Here is an 18,625-nt window from a genome sequence, read left to right on the forward strand (position 1 = left end):
ATCCAAGATGGAGAAATACACTCCAAAACAAATGTATTTCTGCATAAATCTAAGCATATGGCTTTTCTTCCTCATACGTCAGCCCTCAACATTAACAGTTGTCCAATTGTCCGGGACAAGTAAAAAATATGCCCTGGAAAATACAGATCCCCTCTGGCTTTGCTTAAATCAGACAAGTCCAAGAATCTTTCTTTCTAAAGTGGTGGAATGATTTTTTTTCACATCATTACGGGTTTTAGAGCTTTCCTGGCTGATGTACGGGCCGCTTCCACGTATCAGCAAGAAGGTGAACTGCAAATTAGCTGCAAAGTTTGCACACTGTGTTTGATTGATTAAACGCTCGGAGCTTTTATTTTGTCAAACTGTGCTCAGGCATGGCACCTAAACAAGGCAGGCCATAATTCAAGGCCTACACTGTAATCTGGTGTGATGTTTCACACATATCCCTGGGTGTGATGAACCAAAGACAACCGCTTTAGATCAGAGCCCTCTGCATCACTGTGCACTCTCTCCGAGCCCCTCTCCATAACCTTGGCATGCACCTCACAAAAACTCGAACTACATATCGAAACGATGATTAAGGAAGTTCAATGAAGAACTTCAAAAAGGTCACACCCCATGTCAACATCATTGCAAGTCCACGGAAGTACGGAGTTGTAGAAGCATAAATCAGTCTTAGGATTTTAAGGTACAACTCTGCAGCGGACTTAGAAAAAAGAGTGACTCGACCAAATGTAGTCCTTTTTAGTGCACATAACGCCCTGCGCTTATTTAAGGCAGGTTAAATGAGGCAGGTCCCTATTCGAGGTTGGGTGTTTAATCAAGGAAATAGGGTAAGTGTGATTTTTGTGTAACAGTGACTTGTTTTTAAATTGATAACTGCATTTATTTTGACGCATTCATGAGAAAATCACACTCGGGGGGGCAGTGCGTCCATGTCATGCCTGTGATAAACAGTCTCTTCCACAAAAATCACACTGATAAATCTGCTGTGCACCCTGTTGAAGAATAGTTTAAACTTTTGATCAAATCTGACAAGAATCAGCCTGATAAAGGTATTTTCTGAATAGTCTGATGATTTACTTTAACCCTCTGTGGCCGATGCCGTCGTAAGACCAAGTTTTACTAAATTATAAATAACTTTTTAATGCTATGAGATAGAAACTTACTCTTTTTTTTTGTTGAAAAGTTAACTCCGCGGACTTTCGAGCCAGCCACCGGCCATCTTTGTACTCCTCATAGAAGCTGTCTGATGACATGCGCAATGTGAGTGTCCAATTGGAATTGGTTCACCATCACATGGTTTTCCAAAATCCAATCACAGGGCAGATTTACCTCACGTGATAAACCAACGATCATTTTCAGGAGTGATATCTTACTAGTTGGCCCATTTGAATAGCCCCCTAACTGCTCCAATGTGCCCTGCACCATTACGCACAGCGAAAGTGAAAGTGAGCAGATGGAGCAGACAGAGAGCCTCTCATACAATCTCACATGCTCAAACAGAGTGTGTGAGTATCAGGATTGCTCCACTAGTTTGCATGTGAATGTGACTGGATTACTCGGTGGCTCTCTCCCTCCACCGTAAAGCACTGTTTACCATATCAGTAGAGCGAGGGGGAGGGACCGCTCCTCAGACTGTAAGGAGCCAAAGTGGAAAGTGTGAATGAAAGCTGCTTCCAGAGTACAGAGTATAGAGTACAGAGACAGAACACTTCAAAACACAGTAGGAGTAGAAATTTGTGATGCCACCTTTGTGTAATAGCAGACAGAAATTGCTTTGAGATGAAGCCAAAGAAAACGCATAGACCATTTTGTACATATTGCTCAAAACGTGCATTTGTGTTTATTGTTTGAACCTTTTTGTGGTACAGTCTTTAACACAAGACCTCAAATTACCTTTATAAAGTGTCACTTTCATCACTGAAAGCAGACGAAACAGACGGAGAGCCTCTGATGACAATCTCACATGCTCAAACAAAGAGCGTGTAACTATCAGGATTGCTCCACTAGTTTGCATGTGAATGTTACTGGATAACTCTGTTGCTTTTACCATGAAGACAAAAAACACATAGACCATTTTCTATATATTGTTCAAAATGTGCATTTGTGTTTATTGTTTGAACCGTTTTGTTGTACAGTCTTTCACACAAGACCTCAAATTACCTTTATAAAGTGTCAAAACAGTTGTTTATTGTTTGCTGTGTGTTTTGAATAAATGTGTGTGGAAAATTATTTTCTGCTTTACTTTTTCCTTTCTTATTTCTGATTGTAAACCTTTATTACACTTATAAAACAAAACAAAAGCATATATATTATGAAAGTACAGGTTGTCCTGAAAAAAAGAGACGTAAAACTTGATTGTGGGATGCAGGGAGAGCTGTTAACAGCAATAATAAATCATTTATGCCAGGTAAGTGACCTGTCCACAAAATGCCCTTGGACCCCAGAGGGTTAAAAAAAAAGTGTGCATCCTTTCGCTCCAGAGGATCAACACACAATGCTGCGTGTTTTTAAAAAAAATACACAAACACACTGCTTTGCTTTAAATATGCAGTAAGTCTCTCTTGGGTCATATCCCTTGGATATGTAGAAATATGAAGAAATGTGAAGGAATGTGCAGAACCCGTCTCAACGATGCACCAGTAGGAAAGTAGCAAGTGACTCAACCACAGAGTTACGTTGAGTGTATAAAGGCAAAGTCACGCCAGTGCTACTGCTCTGAGGAGTACTCTACAAATACACCCACCTTACAACGGTGGAAGTTAAACTGCGTCCTGTGTGAGTCAGTGGATTTTTGCCAAACATCGAACTCTGCCACTACAACAGTGCCCTCTGTTGGGCTACGTGAGCCTGCATTGGAGACAGGAAATTTGAACCCCTGGAGCAAGCCTTGGCCAGCATTTCACAACGATTTTTGTGAATCTGCTAAGGTCAGCCACTTCATGTCCTCATGTTAATGTGTCTGTTGTATGAGTTTGTCAAAAATTAAACATTTTGAATCAAATCTGGATCATCTTCAACATTTTAACAACACTTGCCTGAACAAGAACCATTTGTCCATAAATTAGCAAATTTTGCACACAACCAGACAGTCAGACAGACAAACGGGGAGATAATGTAACTTCCAGCCTTCTCTGGCAGTTGCAGGAGGTGGTGAACAGTAACATGGAGAAGACAGGCCCCTACAGAGGAGGAGCGGCTCAGTGAAGGTGTTTATTGAGCAGATAAGAGGACCATCCTACCTGTGAAGCCACTGGGACACAAACACAGATAAGAGTTGATCAAATCTTGACAGCTTCCGCCCTGCTGACATGGACCAGACTCACATTCATTCACGTTCATGGAACAGTTTTGTCCTGCGGGGAAAAATGTGTTTTGTTACTTCTCGAGTTTGTAGGAACTACAACCAGACCCACTCAAAAAGTGTAAACAACTAAACAGACTTTTCCTGCCTTTTGATGCTTCTTTTTCTTTTGTTAATTAATATTGCAAAAATGCTGATAATTATTCACATATTCAAATTTGAAGTAAAAAAAAAATCACTCCCATAGCTGCATGCTAAACATCTGAATTTAACCTTTATTTAACCAGGTTGGTCCCACTGAGACCGAGATCTGTTTTACAAGGGAGACTTGGACAATTTTTTTTGTTAAAGTTTCCAATCCACCGAACCTGCATGTCTTTAGAAGTGGGAAGAAGCCGGAGCACCTGGAAGGAATCCACACAAACACAGGGAAAACATACAAACTCCACACAGAAAGGCCGCAGGTGGGAACCCATGACCTTCGTGCTGTGAGGCAACAGTGCTAACCACTAAGCCACCGTGCTGCCTGCACTTATCAAACTAATCAGGTGCCAGATTTTGCAGTCTTCCAAAAAAAAGAAAAGAAAGAAACTGGTTTGTTGTCAATAAATTGTAACAAACCATTATATATATATATATGTAAGCCAACTAAAGTGTTTCCTCAGTATTTGCCTTCAAAATAATTATTTTTATCAAACACACAGATAAAGAACCACTCTGATTTTGACAATATGAAATCAGAGTTTGTTTTCAGTATAATAGTCATTCATGTTCTTTAAATTACACTTCAAGTTTAAAAAAAAAAACAACAACACTGGCACACACTCAGCACGAGTCATTTGTAGTTTCTGCCTTTTTGTAGCTGCCATTTTTACACTTAGGGCCTGCTTCTTTTAAATAAAAATGAGGTGTGGTCAGGCGCAGCGTTAGGCCACCAAAAACTGTCAGATGCTTCTTACATAAGTGATGTTTCAATGCACGTACACTCTGCCTGCACGTATCATCACCATTCACCTGCAGTGGTGTAATAATAATAATATTACGGCATATTATATCCACTGGAGGCAAACAAAACAACCGTGCTCTGAGACCATAATATCCCTGGCTGGTAAATGCTGCTTTGGTACAAGTGCTTGTTACATTATCATAAGATTTCAAGGACCTAGACCAATTTTCCTGAATTTCCTCCTTCAAATGTGAGAGGAATTGATTTCAGAATGCAGGCACCAACTCATGAAACTGTCAGTGTCTAGGTTTGTTCATTAATGGCCATAACTCAAAAAAAATATGTTTTATACAATATTACAATATGCATATTATCAACCTATAACAAGGATTTGTACCAAGTTACATGAAATTCTGACTAAAAATGTGAGAGGAATGTGGCCAGGCTTGCCGTGCACAGCCTGCAAAGGCAACACAAGGGCAATGAGAGAGACACCTGGAGAGGCGTGATTGGGAGGAACAGCCTTCCTAATCTAAATCAGAGTGGTTGTTTGTTATTGGACTTTTGTGCAAGTCATGGATTATCCATGACAAACATCATGTTTGCACATAGGGATGCTCAGAAGTGTACATGGTATCAGAGTACCCTAGGCCAATGGTCAATAATTAATTTTGTGATGGTATTGTCTGATCTGAGGCCGCATGTTCTGGACACTCAGGTGAAGAGACCTATCAACTCATCACCATCTGGTGGTGAGTTGGATCAGAGGGTGGGGGAGGACTTTGGACAGACCTGGCAAGCCCAAACAGATAGTGTAGGTGAACTGCCCAACAGATCTTCAACTCACACCTCCAGCAGAGCTTTTCTGGCATCCCTGTGGAGGTTGGGGGCATTGAACTAGAATGGGCAATGTTCAAAGCTTCCATTGCTGAAGTTGCAGCAGGGAGCTGTGGAATGAAGTTCATAGGTGACTCAATGACCCCCAACCCTCAAACACCGTGGTGGACACTGGTGGTTAAGAAAGCCATCCAACTGAAGAAGGAGTCCTTCCTGGATATGTTATCTCAGAGGACTCCAGAGGTAGTAGCAAGGTACCATCAGGCCTTAAGGGCGGCAGCCTCTGCTGTGAGGAAGGCAAAGCAGCGAGTGTGGGAGGAGTTCGGAGTAACCATGGAGAAGGACTTTCGGTTGGCACCAAGGTGCTTCTGGCAGACTGTGAGACACCTCAGGAGAGGAAAATGGGGAATCTCCCAACCATCCAATGAGGTCTTGCTCCAAGTGAAGGAGGCACGAGTGACTGAACAGTGGAGCGTGAGATTGGGTGGAGAATTGGTGCAGCAGGAACGGGGTTGCATTCACTCCGCCATGCTGTTGTGATGAAAAGGGAGCTGAACCAAAAGGCGAAGCTCTTGATGGCCAATCTTCATTCCTACTCTCACCTATGGTCATGAGAGTTGGGTCATGTCCAAAAGAACTAGATCGCTTGTATAAACGGCCAAAATGGGTTTCCCCAGGAGGGTGGCTGGTGCCTCCCTTAGAGACAGGCTGAGAACCTTGGTCATCCTTGGGGAGCTCGGAGTAAAGCCACTGCTCCTTCACATTGAAAGGATCCAGCTGAGGTGGTTCGGGCATAAGGATGCTCCCTGGGCGCCTTCCTAGGGAGGTGTTCCAGGCATGTCCAGCTGGGAGGAGACCATGGGGATGTACCAGGACTAGGTGGAGAGATTATATCTCCACACTGGCCAGGTGGTTAATGTGGCCTGGGAAAGAGAAGTTCTAAAGTTTTTTTAATGGAATGAAGTAAATCTCACTTGCGCTCCCAAACAGTTGAGCTGAACATTAAAGGGTTAATTTAGACTCGTGATAAAAATCACAGTGACAGAGTGAGGAACCTTGATTGGTAATTTTTGATCCCATGCTGTCCTTTGACCTACACATTACAGAAATCACTAGGACTGCATTTTTCCATTGTTGTAACATAGCAAGGATTCATCCCATCCTGTCTATAACTGGATTATTGCAACATCCTACTCTCTGGATTATAGCAGTCCAGCATTACAGGTCGTTAATTGATTCAAAATGCTGCTGCTAGAATTTTGACTAGAAGCAGAAGGTTTGACCACATTGCACCAATTTTGGCCTCTCTTCACTGGCTTCCTGCCTCTGTGAGGTATGATTTAAGGTTTTGTGACTAACGTATTAAATAGTTAACTAACTAGGACCTCCCTCCCTGGCCAGCCTAATTACATCCTAAATACTGGCCCGTGCTCTGGATTCTCAGGATGGCTACTTTGTGTCCCTAAGGTTATGAAAAAGTCAGCAGCTCACAGAGCTGTCTCTTATCGTGCATCTGTCCTGTGGAATGATCTCCCTGCAGTTTGATTCTGTAGAATCACTCAACTCCAGACTAAAGACTCACCTATTGTTTGGTCTAGTATGGAATAATGTTTCCTCTCGTTTTAATCATATTTATAACAATGGAATAGGTCCCAGCCTCACTACATCTAAATTCTGGGTCTGTTAGTGAAGCACAGCACAGCATTGCTGCTGACCACTTTAGTAATCATTCTGCTTCCCTCATTTACTGCTGTTAACAAAAGCCTTCAGTGCTGTTATCTCCAGGTGACTGATTGTGCTGTTTTTCCTCTGTCTAAGTTGCTGTTGCTAGGTTTCCAAACGCTGGCGCTGCTTTCCAGAGGGCCAGACTAACATGGCATAATCAGAAGTATTCAAGAGCTGCAACTAGAGACTCTGTACCAAGATGGACTATTCATACTTTAATAACTGATTCTCCCTTTTTTTTTCATTGTGAAAACCTTGTCACTGTTAGAATGGCCCAAGCAGTGGGTCACCCCTCTGAGCTTGGTCTGCTTGAGGTTTCCCCCTCAAAAAAGCCAGAGGGTGTTTTTCTTTACCACTCTTGTCTGTCTGCTTACTCAGGGGGTTAGTAAGGTTAGGTTTTACCTGTGTGAAGCACCTTCAAGCACCATTGCTGCGATTTGGTGCTAGATAAATAAAATGAATTTCATTGATTATCCCAGAACATGCCAGAAAAAAGGCATCTGTTAAAGTAAAAGGCCAATATTACCCTCTGTCTGCACAAATTACAATCCGACTGTCCACTTGTGTGGATCATGAGGGGTCACAGCATCATGATATTTTTGAACATATTCAAAATTTTCACCAGTGATTGCAACTTTGTACAGCGCCTCTATGAGCACTGTTTGCACACTATCCCATGTCCTGAATGGGTATCAGATTGTTTTGTTTTTTTTAGCCACTACAGTAACCAATTGGATGCTATAATGGGACTGGCTTCAGGAAAGTGTTTCATCAACATTTAATGTAGTTCCTGCTTGGGTCTTACGGGGGGAACCCAAGAACATCAGGACCATCCACACCCATACGGTTTAAGTGGTGATGTACATCACTGCTAATTGTCACACTCTATCAGTTACTATGTTCTGTTGATTTGCTTTCATCATTTTAATGTAACCAGTGGACTTGGTTGAAGGTCTTGACAACTCTGAGTGAAAGAACGCCCCCTGATCCACCACAGACACAGTGATGCGAAGAAGGTGTTTGATGTCAGATAGCTCACCAATGAATCCCGGCGGGCAGCGACAGATGAAGCCAGCAGCCTCTTGAAAACTGAAATTGACCGTGCTGAGTTCAGGCACAGTTCTGTAATTCAGGACATCTGAGCGCTGGAAACACGTGCCACCGTTCTCACAGGGATTTAGTTCACACTCGTCTATGTCCACCTGGCAGTTTTCTCCTTCAAAACCTACACACACACACACAATGAGTCCATATGTCACATGTTAAGGCTTTTTGTCTACCAGAAACTGACATTACTTCAGGACCTCGGTTCAGAAGTAAACGAAACAATAACAATGACTGGTGCATCATGTTGCATCTTATTTTCTATACCGGATTTCTTTTTCTCACTATGCAACTTGGTATTTTTCAATTGAGGAAATCAGACAAGTGCCCCACACAATCTGCTTCAGTTCCCAGCAGCACTTGCTCCATCAGCAGTGTGTGGGCGACTCACCTGTGGAGCGTAATCAACTGATGTACGGACACAGAGCTGTCATTGTCCCGCTACCCTCTGTTCTAAACCTGAATATCAAATGGCACCAATCTATTTATGTAGGTGTCATATAAAACAAATAATGAATCTGTTGAAAGATGGATCATTCCATCTTTCAACTCATGCAAATTTTCTTACAACTGTATAAATGGAAAGCATTAATTATTTGTATAATATATACTGCTGTTACACTAAAAAAAAGACTCATGAACCCAATTCAATTATGTGCAAGATTTCCATCTAATAAATATATGTAGCCCCAACTCAAATCAACCACATCCATGCAAGAAAATTTAATTTAATTTAGTTGGGACTACATCCATCCATCTATTTTCTTCCGCTTTAATCCGGAGTCGGGTTGCGGGGGCAGCAGCTCAAGCAACGCCGCCCAGACCTCCCGATCCACACACACCTCCCCCAGCTCCTCCGGGGGAACCCAAGGCGTTCCCAAGCCAGCAGAGACATTAGTCCCTCCAGCGTGTCCTGGGTCTTCCCCGGGGCCTCCTCCCAGTGGGACGTGCCCAGAACACCTCTCCAGTGAGTCGACCTCCTCCCGAGTGACCAAGCTCCTCACCTTATCTCTAAGGGAGCGCCCAGCCACCCTGCGGAGGAAACTCATCTCGGCCGCTTGTACTCGTGATCTCGTTCTTTCGGTCATGAGCCAAATCTCATGACCATAGGTGAGGATTGGAACGTAGATCGATCGGTAAATCGAGAGCTTTGCCCCCCTATTCAGCTCTCTCTTCACCACAACGGTCCGATACAGCGACCGCATCACTGCAGATGCTGCACCGATCCGTCTATCGATCTCACGCTCCATCCGTCCCTCACTCTTGAACAAGACCCCGAGATACTTAAACTCCTCCACTTGAGGCAAGGACACTCCACCGACCTGAAGAGGGCAAAGCACCTTTTTCCGGTCGAGAACCATGGCCTTGGATTTGGAGGTGCTGATTTTCATCCCAGACGCTTCACACTCGGCTGCAAACTGCCCCAGTGCATGCTGAAGGTCCTGATTTGATGAAGCCAACAGAATCACATTGTCTGCAAACAGCAGAGATGAGATTCTGTGGTTCCCAAACCAGACCCCCTCTACACTCTGGCTGCGCCTAGAAATTCTGTCCATAAAAATAATGAACAGAACCGGTGACAAAGGGCAGCCCTGGCAGAGGCCAACGTGCACTGGAAACAGGTTGACTTACTACAAGCAATGTGAACCAAGCTCCTGCTGCGGTCATACAGGGACCGGATAGCCCTTAGCAAAGGACCCCGGACCCCGTACTCCCGGAGCACTCCCCACAGGGTGCCCCGAGGGACACGGTCAAACGCCTTCTCCAGATCCACAAAACACATGTGGACTGGTTGGGCGAACTCCCATGAACCCTCGAGCACCCGATGGAGCGTGTAGAGCTGATCCAGTGTGCCGCGACCAGGACGAAAACCACACTGCTCCTCCTGAATCTGTGGTTTGACCATCGGTTGAATTCTCCTCTCCAGTACTCTGGAATAGACCTTACCGAGGAGGCTGAGGAGCGTGATCCCCCTATAGTTGGAACACACCCTCCGGTCCCCCTTATTAAACAAAGGGACCACCACCCCGGTCTGCCAATCCAGAGGCACTGTCCCCGATCGCCACGCGATGTTGCAGAGGCATGTCAGCCAAGACAGCACCACAACATCCAGAGACTTAAGGTACTCAGGACGGATTTCATCCACCCCAGGAGCCTTGCCACCAAGGACCTTTCTAACCACCTCGGTGACTTCGCCTGGGTAATGGATGAGTCCGCCTCTGAGTCCCCAGTCTCTGCTTCCTCTTCGGAAGACGTGACGATGGATTGAGGAGATCCTCGAAGTACTCCTTCCACCGCCCAACAACATCCCCAATCAGGGTCAACAGCTCCCCACCCGCACCGTAAACAGTGCTGGTGGAGAGCTGCTTCCGCCTCCTGAGGCGTCGGACGGTTTTGCCAGAATCTCTTCGAGGGCCGACCGATAGTCCTCCTCCATAGCCTCCCAGAACTCCTCCCAGACCTGAGTTTTTGCCTCTGCGACCGCAACGGGCTGCGGCATACTTGGCCTGCCGGTACCTGTCAGCTGCCTCTGGGGTCCCACCTACCAACAAAGATAAGTAGGACTCCTTCTTCAGCTTGATGGCATCCCTTACTTCCGGTGTCCACCACCGGGTTCGGAGATTGCTGCCACAACAGGCACCAGAGACCTTGCGACCACAGCTACGAGCAGCCACATCGACAATGGAGGTGGAGAACATGGTCCACTCGGACTCCATGTCTCCAACCTCCCCCGGGATCTGGGAGAAGCTCTCCCGGAGGTGGGAGTTGAAGACCTCGCTGACAGAGGGTTCCGCCAGTCGTTCCCAGCAGACCCTCACGATACGTTTTGGGCCTGCCAGGTCTGACCGGCTTCCTACCCTCCCAGCGGATCCAACTCACCGCCAGGTGGTGATCAGTCGACAGCTCTGCCCCTCACTTCACTCGAGTCTCTGAGACACGTCTACAAAGTCGATCATCGACCTCCGGCTCAGGGTGTCCTGGTGCCACGTGCACTTATGGACACCCTTGTGCTCGAACATGGTGTTCGTGATGGACAAACTGTGACTAGCACAGAAGTCAACAACAACATAGCTCCTAGGATCATCCGGGTACGCAAACTCCCCACCACGATAAGGTGGCAGCTAGAGGGGGTGGGGACTACATATATTTATTAAATAGAAATCCAATCCAATGAGTCCGTTGTTTGTAGTTTCAAAAAGGAGTGGAAACAAATAAAAATTATGGTTAAAATGGGGGAAAAGCTGAATGTTGGTGCAAAACATGAACTTTTAAAAAGCTTCAAATCCTTGAACAGCACAAACCAGGTGACCTCTGGTGTGAAAGCATACCTGGCCAGCAGAGGCAGTTATACTGATTGACCCCCTCCCACAAATGGCTCCATTTTGACAGGGTCAGAAGCATTCAGGGATGTCCCTCCTCACAGTGGTCACCTACAAAGCCTGTCCCATTGCAGTCACAGTCATAGCTAGGACAGAGCAGGGGAACAAAAAATAATAATTTAAGAGGGAGAGAACCACAATACATCTACATTCTGTCAGTTATCTGAGACAGAAGTATGCAGAATATTTCATCTGACAGGTGGCTTGACTCTGAGCCAGCAGTGCAGCAGCATCGGTATTGTGTAATATTTAATGTGACCTTGTCCATATATGTTCTGTCTGTGTTGTGTTGTGCCTTCTGTCCTGTCACAGTGGAATACAGCAGATAGTCACCACACTGACCCTGCTCAGGACGATGTTTGTTCCTGAAGAACAACAAAGGACACTCTGCTCATCCATGAAGTGGGTAAGGTCAACATCTAGCTGTCATACGTCCTGCTTTGAGGTGACTCATGATTTGGGTGCAGCTGGCAAAAAGAAGGGTTGTTGAAGGTACCTTTTCTACCTGGTGAAATGGCGGTCATATTTAAGATCCATCCATTCTCTATACCCGCTTATTCCAATTAAGGGTTGGGGAGCTGGAGCCTATTCCAGCAGTTATAGGGTGTGAGGCAGGATACACCTGGGACAGGATGCCAGTCTGTCACAGGGCCACAAACAGACAGACAAACACATTCACACCCCAAACACTCGTACAGACAATTTAAAGTTTCTAATTACCTACCTGCATGTCTTTGGATGTGGGAGGAAGCCGGGGCACCCGGAGGGAACCCATGCTGACACGGGGAGAGCATGCAAACTCCACACAGAAAGGGCGGGAAGCGATCCCACAACCTTCTTGCTGTGAGGTAGCAGTGCAAACCACTAAGTCACCATGCCGCCCTCAAATTTAAAATTGAATTCAATATTCACGTCTTTATTTACACACTTATTTGGTTTAATTCATTGGTACAGTACCAAATCATAACGTCAACTCAATGACGAAGGCACTGTGGACAACTCGCAAGTCTATTGCAGCATAGATTTTCACCTATTGCGGGTTATTTTTAGAATGTAACTCCCGCGATAAACGAGGGACCACTGTAATACACGTAAATCATCAGGTTTTTTGTTTGTTTGTTTGTTTTTGCCAGTTTCTTAAGTCAGGGGATGGATACATGTACATTTCCAAGTCATTGAATATCTTATTTCTATCAGTTATTAAACATTATGGTACTGTATGGTAAATGTTTGTGGAGTCGACAGTTCTCAAAAACTGAGCGAGCGTGAAAAAAGACATGACTGAGGAGTTGATGGTCTAGTGGTTAAGGCATTGGGCTTGAGACCAGAAGATCCTCGGTTCAAATCCCAGCCTAACTGGAAAATCAGTCAGGGCCCTTGGGCAAGGTCCTTAATCCCCTAGTTGCTCCTGGTGTGTAGTGAGCGCCTTGTATGGCAGCAACCTCACATTGGGGTGAATGTGTGGCATTATTTGTAAAGCTCTTTGAGCGTCTGATGCAGATGGAAAAACACTATATAAATGCAGTCCATTTACCATTTACTGAGGGAAGCAACCAAGACACACATGACGGCTCTGAAGGAATTACAGGTTTCTGTACATGTGATTGGAGAGATTGTACATATGACAATTTTGGCCTGTTGCGTCACCACTCACAGGCCCATGGTGGAGCAGAATAGAGAAGAACTTTCATAAAAGGGAACAGCTCAAATCTAGGCTTGAGTCTCCCATGTGCCTCCTGGCAAACTGTGCCAAATCTGATTTTTTTTTTTTTTTTTTCAGAAAATACTTCTCTGTTGAAAACAACAAAACAAAACATATCTCAACATATTTAATTTCAAGTTTGCATAACACACTATTTCTGAGTCTATTTATAAGCCCCATCAATCTGTCAGTGTGCTGCAGTACTCACAATCATGGGGAAGACTGCTGACTTGACAGTTGTCCAGAAGACACTCAATGACACCTTCAACAAGGTGGATAAGCCACAGAAGGTCAGTGCTGAAAGGACAGCTGTTTGCTGTATCAAAGCATATTCGTGGAATGTTGGCTTTGAGAAGATTGTCAAGCAAAGCCAGTTTAATAAGACGGAGGAGCTTCACAAGGGGTGGACTAAGTGATCCAGGTCACTGTCCATGAAATGGGCTACAAGGGTCACATTCCTCCTGTCAAGCAACTCCTAAACCAGAGACAATGTCAGAAGCATCTGACCTGAGCTAAGAAGAAAAAATAACCAGTTGTTCAGTGGTCCAAAGTTCTGTTTCAAATGAAAGCAAATTTGCATTTCATTTGGAAATAAAGGTCCTGCCTGGAAGAATAGTGAAGAGGTACAGAATCCAATTGTCCAGTGAGAAGTTTCCACAGTCAGTCATGATTCGGGGTTCCATCTGCTGGTAAGCTTTGTGGAGATGCTGACGTGCTTCTCCAGCAGGACTTGGCATCTGCTGGCCATGGTATTTCTCTACTTTACTGGCCCCATAGACAATACCTCACAGAGTCTCAATGGGGCATCATCAAGAGCAAGGTGAGAGACACCAGACCCAACAATACACAGCAGCTGAAGGCCGCTGTCAAAGACCTCCACAGTGCCAAGAGCTGCTCACCTGTAATACTAAATAAGTTAAACATTTCTGTATTATAAATATTTTTTCTTATTGATATTTTGAATATTCTAATGTTTTGAGATGCACATTTTCTGTTTTTGTTTGTTTGTTTTGTTGGAGCTGTACGCTGTAATTATCAAAATTAAAATAAAAAAAATGCTTGATTTTAGTTTTACATAATGATTTAATGATTTGTATGTTGTTGTCCTCAAAGTATACCTGGTCAATATCTTGTCTGTTATCTTCTTATTTGTAAGAAACTGGGACCGAGATCAAAAGCTTTAAATAGCTTCCTTGAGGTTCCCTTTCACACATCCAGTCATTGTGACTGTGTGTACATACTGTATTTTAAGTTGATGATGTGTGAATAAAGTAAACTAAACTAATGAATATAGAGGGCCGCACTGTTGCCTCACAGCTAGAAGGTCCTGGGTTCGCTTCCCGCCTGATCCTTTGTGTGTGGACTTTGCATGTTCTCCTGGTATTCATGTGGGTTCCCTCCCATTGTACACAGTGCTTCAAAATCCAGAGAATTTGTTGGGGGTCCTCTGAGAAAAGCCCAAGACCCATTGACACAGGAACTCTTCAACTTCTGTAAGAAAGTTTGTTATGCAGTCTGGATGGGAGACCGGTGTTAAAAAAATAAACAGTAATCAACTTACAGAACCCCTGCATAAGGACCAGAGGCCTGTTGGTGCTGACAAACAGAGTGCAGGCACAAGGAAAGCTGCATCAGACCGCTTTACTCTGTGTGCAAACTGATAAGGCTTTAAGCAGATAAACTAATAAGGATAACACTGGAGAGATGGTTACATACCAGACGTTCAATGGTTTTCATGACAACAGATGTCAAAGCAATAGGTTTGTCACGGTTCCCACTGTGGTATAACCTCTGCTGACCAAGGGATCAGTTAAAAATCTTAGTTTAAATAAAGGTCCCTTATCTTATGCTCCATGATTAAAAGCAGTGGATCAGCAGATGAACAGAACAAGACTATTGGTCTACTTTAGTATCAAATCTACAATAACAGAGCTGATTCAAGTCATCAGGCAGGTCCGGTTCAGCATTTAGGGTGGCATGAATTATCTCATAATTACTTCCTACTGTCCTTGTGGTTAATGATGAAATAACTGTTTTTTTTTTGTTTTTTTTTTCTACCACTGAATTCTGCACTACCCAGTTTTTCAGGATCAAAACAATGCTTCCCTCCTCAACCACTGAGGAGAAGGAACAACAGTTGTTGTCTTTTAACTGGTCTAACAGCTCGCTACCTGGGAAAATCCAAAAGTTTGTTCACTGATGTCCGAACACATTTTTTGGACAGTAGAAATTTCAGCCCTCGAATGTGGGTTTTGGAGAAATTTCTGTAAAGTTGCGACTGTTTGCCAGTGAGTGAGCTAAAATGTATTAAATGTGCATGTGCAGTTGGATTGGGAATGTAAGCAAGGGACAAGAAAAGCTCAGGTATCAACACACACAGAAGGAGTTTTGCTCCATTCTCAAAACAGGATGATGTCACATTTTTAGACAGAAAATAGTTGTTGGCTGCTATATTAATGTTTAAAATGGCACTTTAAGCATGCTTATTTATTGTTATGCGCCTTTCTTCATTTTAACTTTTTCTGTCTTTTCAAGTGCAAAATTAGAAGGCTTTTGAGTGTTAAAACTAGAGGATCCTTCTTGACCAATAATTTTCATCACTTTTCACCAAAATTGGAGCAACTTAACTATTGACCTTTCTCACCATTTTTGCAGTTTTTACCCCATAACTCCATAATACTGAGTCATACCTTTTTAGAATCAATATGATCAGACAAATAATGTGTAATACTTTTCAATATGATTAGAGCATTTTTAAATTTTGACCTCTGTGGAATTCTTCATTGACCCCTACCTGGCTATAGCTACCACCCTGGGATGGCTGTCACACTTTTTTTTGTGTAGGTCCTGATATACTGAGACTGGATTGTAAAGCCCTGGTCCCACTGAATAATGAAGGATGAATAATGATTTTGTTGATGAACAAAAATGATTTTTTTTTTTTTTGTATGAGTCCAGTTATTTAAAAATCATGGGAGAATAGTGGCTCTGAGAGGTTCTTAGAGGCAGAATATTCAGACAACGAGGCTCATCTCTGAGTGTGGTGCTAATTTCAAGAAGTTAAAAAACTTAGCAACAACAGCATGAGGCAGTTTGTGCATGAGGTACTATGAGGACAAACGAGGATTTTAGAGGCATGTTTGTAATGAGGACGAGGCTGTTAAAAGCCCATTATCTGAGTATCTGGCAGCTACGAGGACAGGACAGGCCATTTTGGCTCAGCCCTCTTGTGGACTACAATTCCACCTGCTTTGAATAAAATAATTATTTTGTAGTGGATTAATCATTTTCTGCCAGTTTAAATGTTGAAAACACCTCTAATCGCTTCTGGAATCACAGGGGACATTTGGAACTTTTTTCCTCTCTCTGTCTCGTGCGCTGAGGTGGAGAATGTATTTGGAACAGCATAAAAATTTATTTGTAATTTTATATTGTAATAGCTTGATAAAACAGTTGCATGTTCATTCCTTCTTTATAAGCAGCTGTAAAAGTTTGCTTATGATGATTTAACATCTTGTTATAATGGATCAGATGAGGCACGCTCTGAGCCCACTGACGCAATGACTCGCACGCAAGACGAGCATTTACGCAGAATGCGAAGTGTGCAAAGAGTGATTTTGCAGACCATAATGGACAAACACAAAGTTAAAGTTGGATCACGGTGTCAAAATGACTGTAAGCTGCAGAAGAAATAAAACCAGCAAGAGGAAGCGCAGAGGCGACTGTCCAGAAACCTGTGGTTCGGTTCTAACTGGTCTATGGATGTGTTTTGTGTTGTGTTTTTTTTTTTTGGGGGGGGGGGGGGGGGTAGTGATCCACACAGTTGCGGGTGTATATAATTAAAGCGGCCAACTCATTGTGGTGTCTTTTTTTTTAGAGAACCGAGTGAACACACAGAACTGGTGTCAACAGTAACCTGATGCACTGATGTGCACACCAGCCGGACTGTACAGGAGCGGCTTTTTTAGACTGCATTTAAAAAATGTGACATCTTGAATGGATGCTGTGAATTGAAACCCACACTTTAAAGGGACCAAGGTGGGGAGGGCTGGAGGTTTGGATCAAACCTATGCCTCAATATGCACCAACATCACCGTTACATGGCACTACATGGATCATATGTGGCTTGACATGGATCATATGCGGCGACACAAGCCATTCGAGGCTGGACGGGGCTCAAATGGTCGGGCGTGGCTCACTAGAGGCTGATACCTGGCACATGTGAGGTATTTAGAGGCCCATAGAGGCTTGTTCATAGTGGATACGTGATATTTATACATGGATCATTATTTGAGTAATCACTGACAAATCCATGTGTGGCTTTATTCATGGCTTTATTATTTGGTGGGACCAAGGCTAAAGTGTTGTTTTGATACCTTAAGTGGTACTGAAAATCTGCCTGGCTCATCAGCTATTATTACTGTGAACCCTTACAGTCATGGATGACAAGCATATCCTTTCAACACATTTATGTAGCATCCTCATCTTCGTAATACTGCAACCATAGTAATCTCAGTTCTCACAAGAAAGCCTTCAGCACATCCAGAGGGACCACTGTCGGACACTACTACAGGTTTTGGTACATTTCAGTATGACCATACAGAAAACTAAGTCAGATATGAGGTCTATTAGAAAAGTATCTGACCTTATTATTTTTTTCAAAAACCATATGGATTTGAATCACGTGTGATTGCGTCAGACAAGCTTGAACCCTCGTGCGCATGCGTGAGTTTTTCCACGCCTGTCGGTTGCGTCATTCTCCTGTGAGCAGGCTTTGAGTGAGGATTGGTCCCGCCCCCTCGGCGGATTTCATTGTCAGGAAATGGCGGAATGATTTGGGCTTTTTTTTCCATCAGAATTTTTTCAGAAACTGTTAGAGACTGGCAGCTGGAAAAGATTCAAAAAATTTATCTGGCTTTCGGTGAAAATTTTACGGGCTTCACAGAAAATAAGGACTGTTACTACAACTTTAAGGACAGCTTTAAGGACGCTCGGCGTGCCGCGCTCCGTGCCGCCATCGAGAGCCACAAACCACCGGATCATTTCTAAACGGATGGCTCTGTGGAGCCGGACCATCGTGTGCACTTTCTCTGGTTATCACAAGAGCTGGACATCAACCATTTTCCGGCAGATTTCACTTTTAACAAGAGATTTTGTCATGGAAAGCCGAGCGGAGGCTTCGCGCGTCATGACCGATTTGCTGATGGAGCGAGACAAAGGAACACCTCCGTTTTGGTCTCACAGGACGGCTTTGAGATGGCGTTCAGACAGTTGTCAGTGGTTTTTCCATCGAGTGATTATCTGAGAAATTGTGGATGTGCCTGGACATGCCAGAACATGTCCCGTGAGACTTCATCACGCCATTGCTGTGCGCCATGCGGCACCGCCGCGACACGTGAAGCCTCTGCTCCTCTTTCCATGACAAAAACTCCTGTAACAGTGGAATGTGCCACTCATTTCCAAACTGGACGCTGTGTTTTATCCGGGATGTCGTTGTGACGCGCAAAGCCCTCCGCGCGGCTTTTCCATGACAAAATCTCTTGTTAAAAGTGAAATCTGCTGGAAAATGGTCGATGTCCAGCTCTTGTGATAACCAGAGAAAGTGCACACGATGGTCTCAGCTC

At 44.0% G+C, this 18,625-nt stretch overlaps 1 protein-coding gene across 1 annotated transcript in view; it reads right to left on the reverse strand.

Moving 5' to 3' along the window:
- The window catches only part of LOC117510113 (protein crumbs homolog 1-like), a 136,959-nt gene that overhangs the window by 57,641 nt on the left and 60,693 nt on the right, over positions 1-18,625 (reverse strand). Inside the window, exon 6 of the mRNA XM_034169728.1 lies at positions 3,246-3,359. Within this exon, the coding sequence (XP_034025619.1) occupies positions 3,246-3,359 (114 nt within the window). The remainder of the gene's footprint in view (positions 1-3,245; positions 3,360-18,625) is intronic.

This window comes from Thalassophryne amazonica, chromosome 5 (genome assembly GCF_902500255.1).
Source record: "Thalassophryne amazonica chromosome 5, fThaAma1.1, whole genome shotgun sequence".
NCBI classification, from domain to species: Eukaryota; Metazoa; Chordata; class Actinopteri; order Batrachoidiformes; family Batrachoididae; genus Thalassophryne; species Thalassophryne amazonica.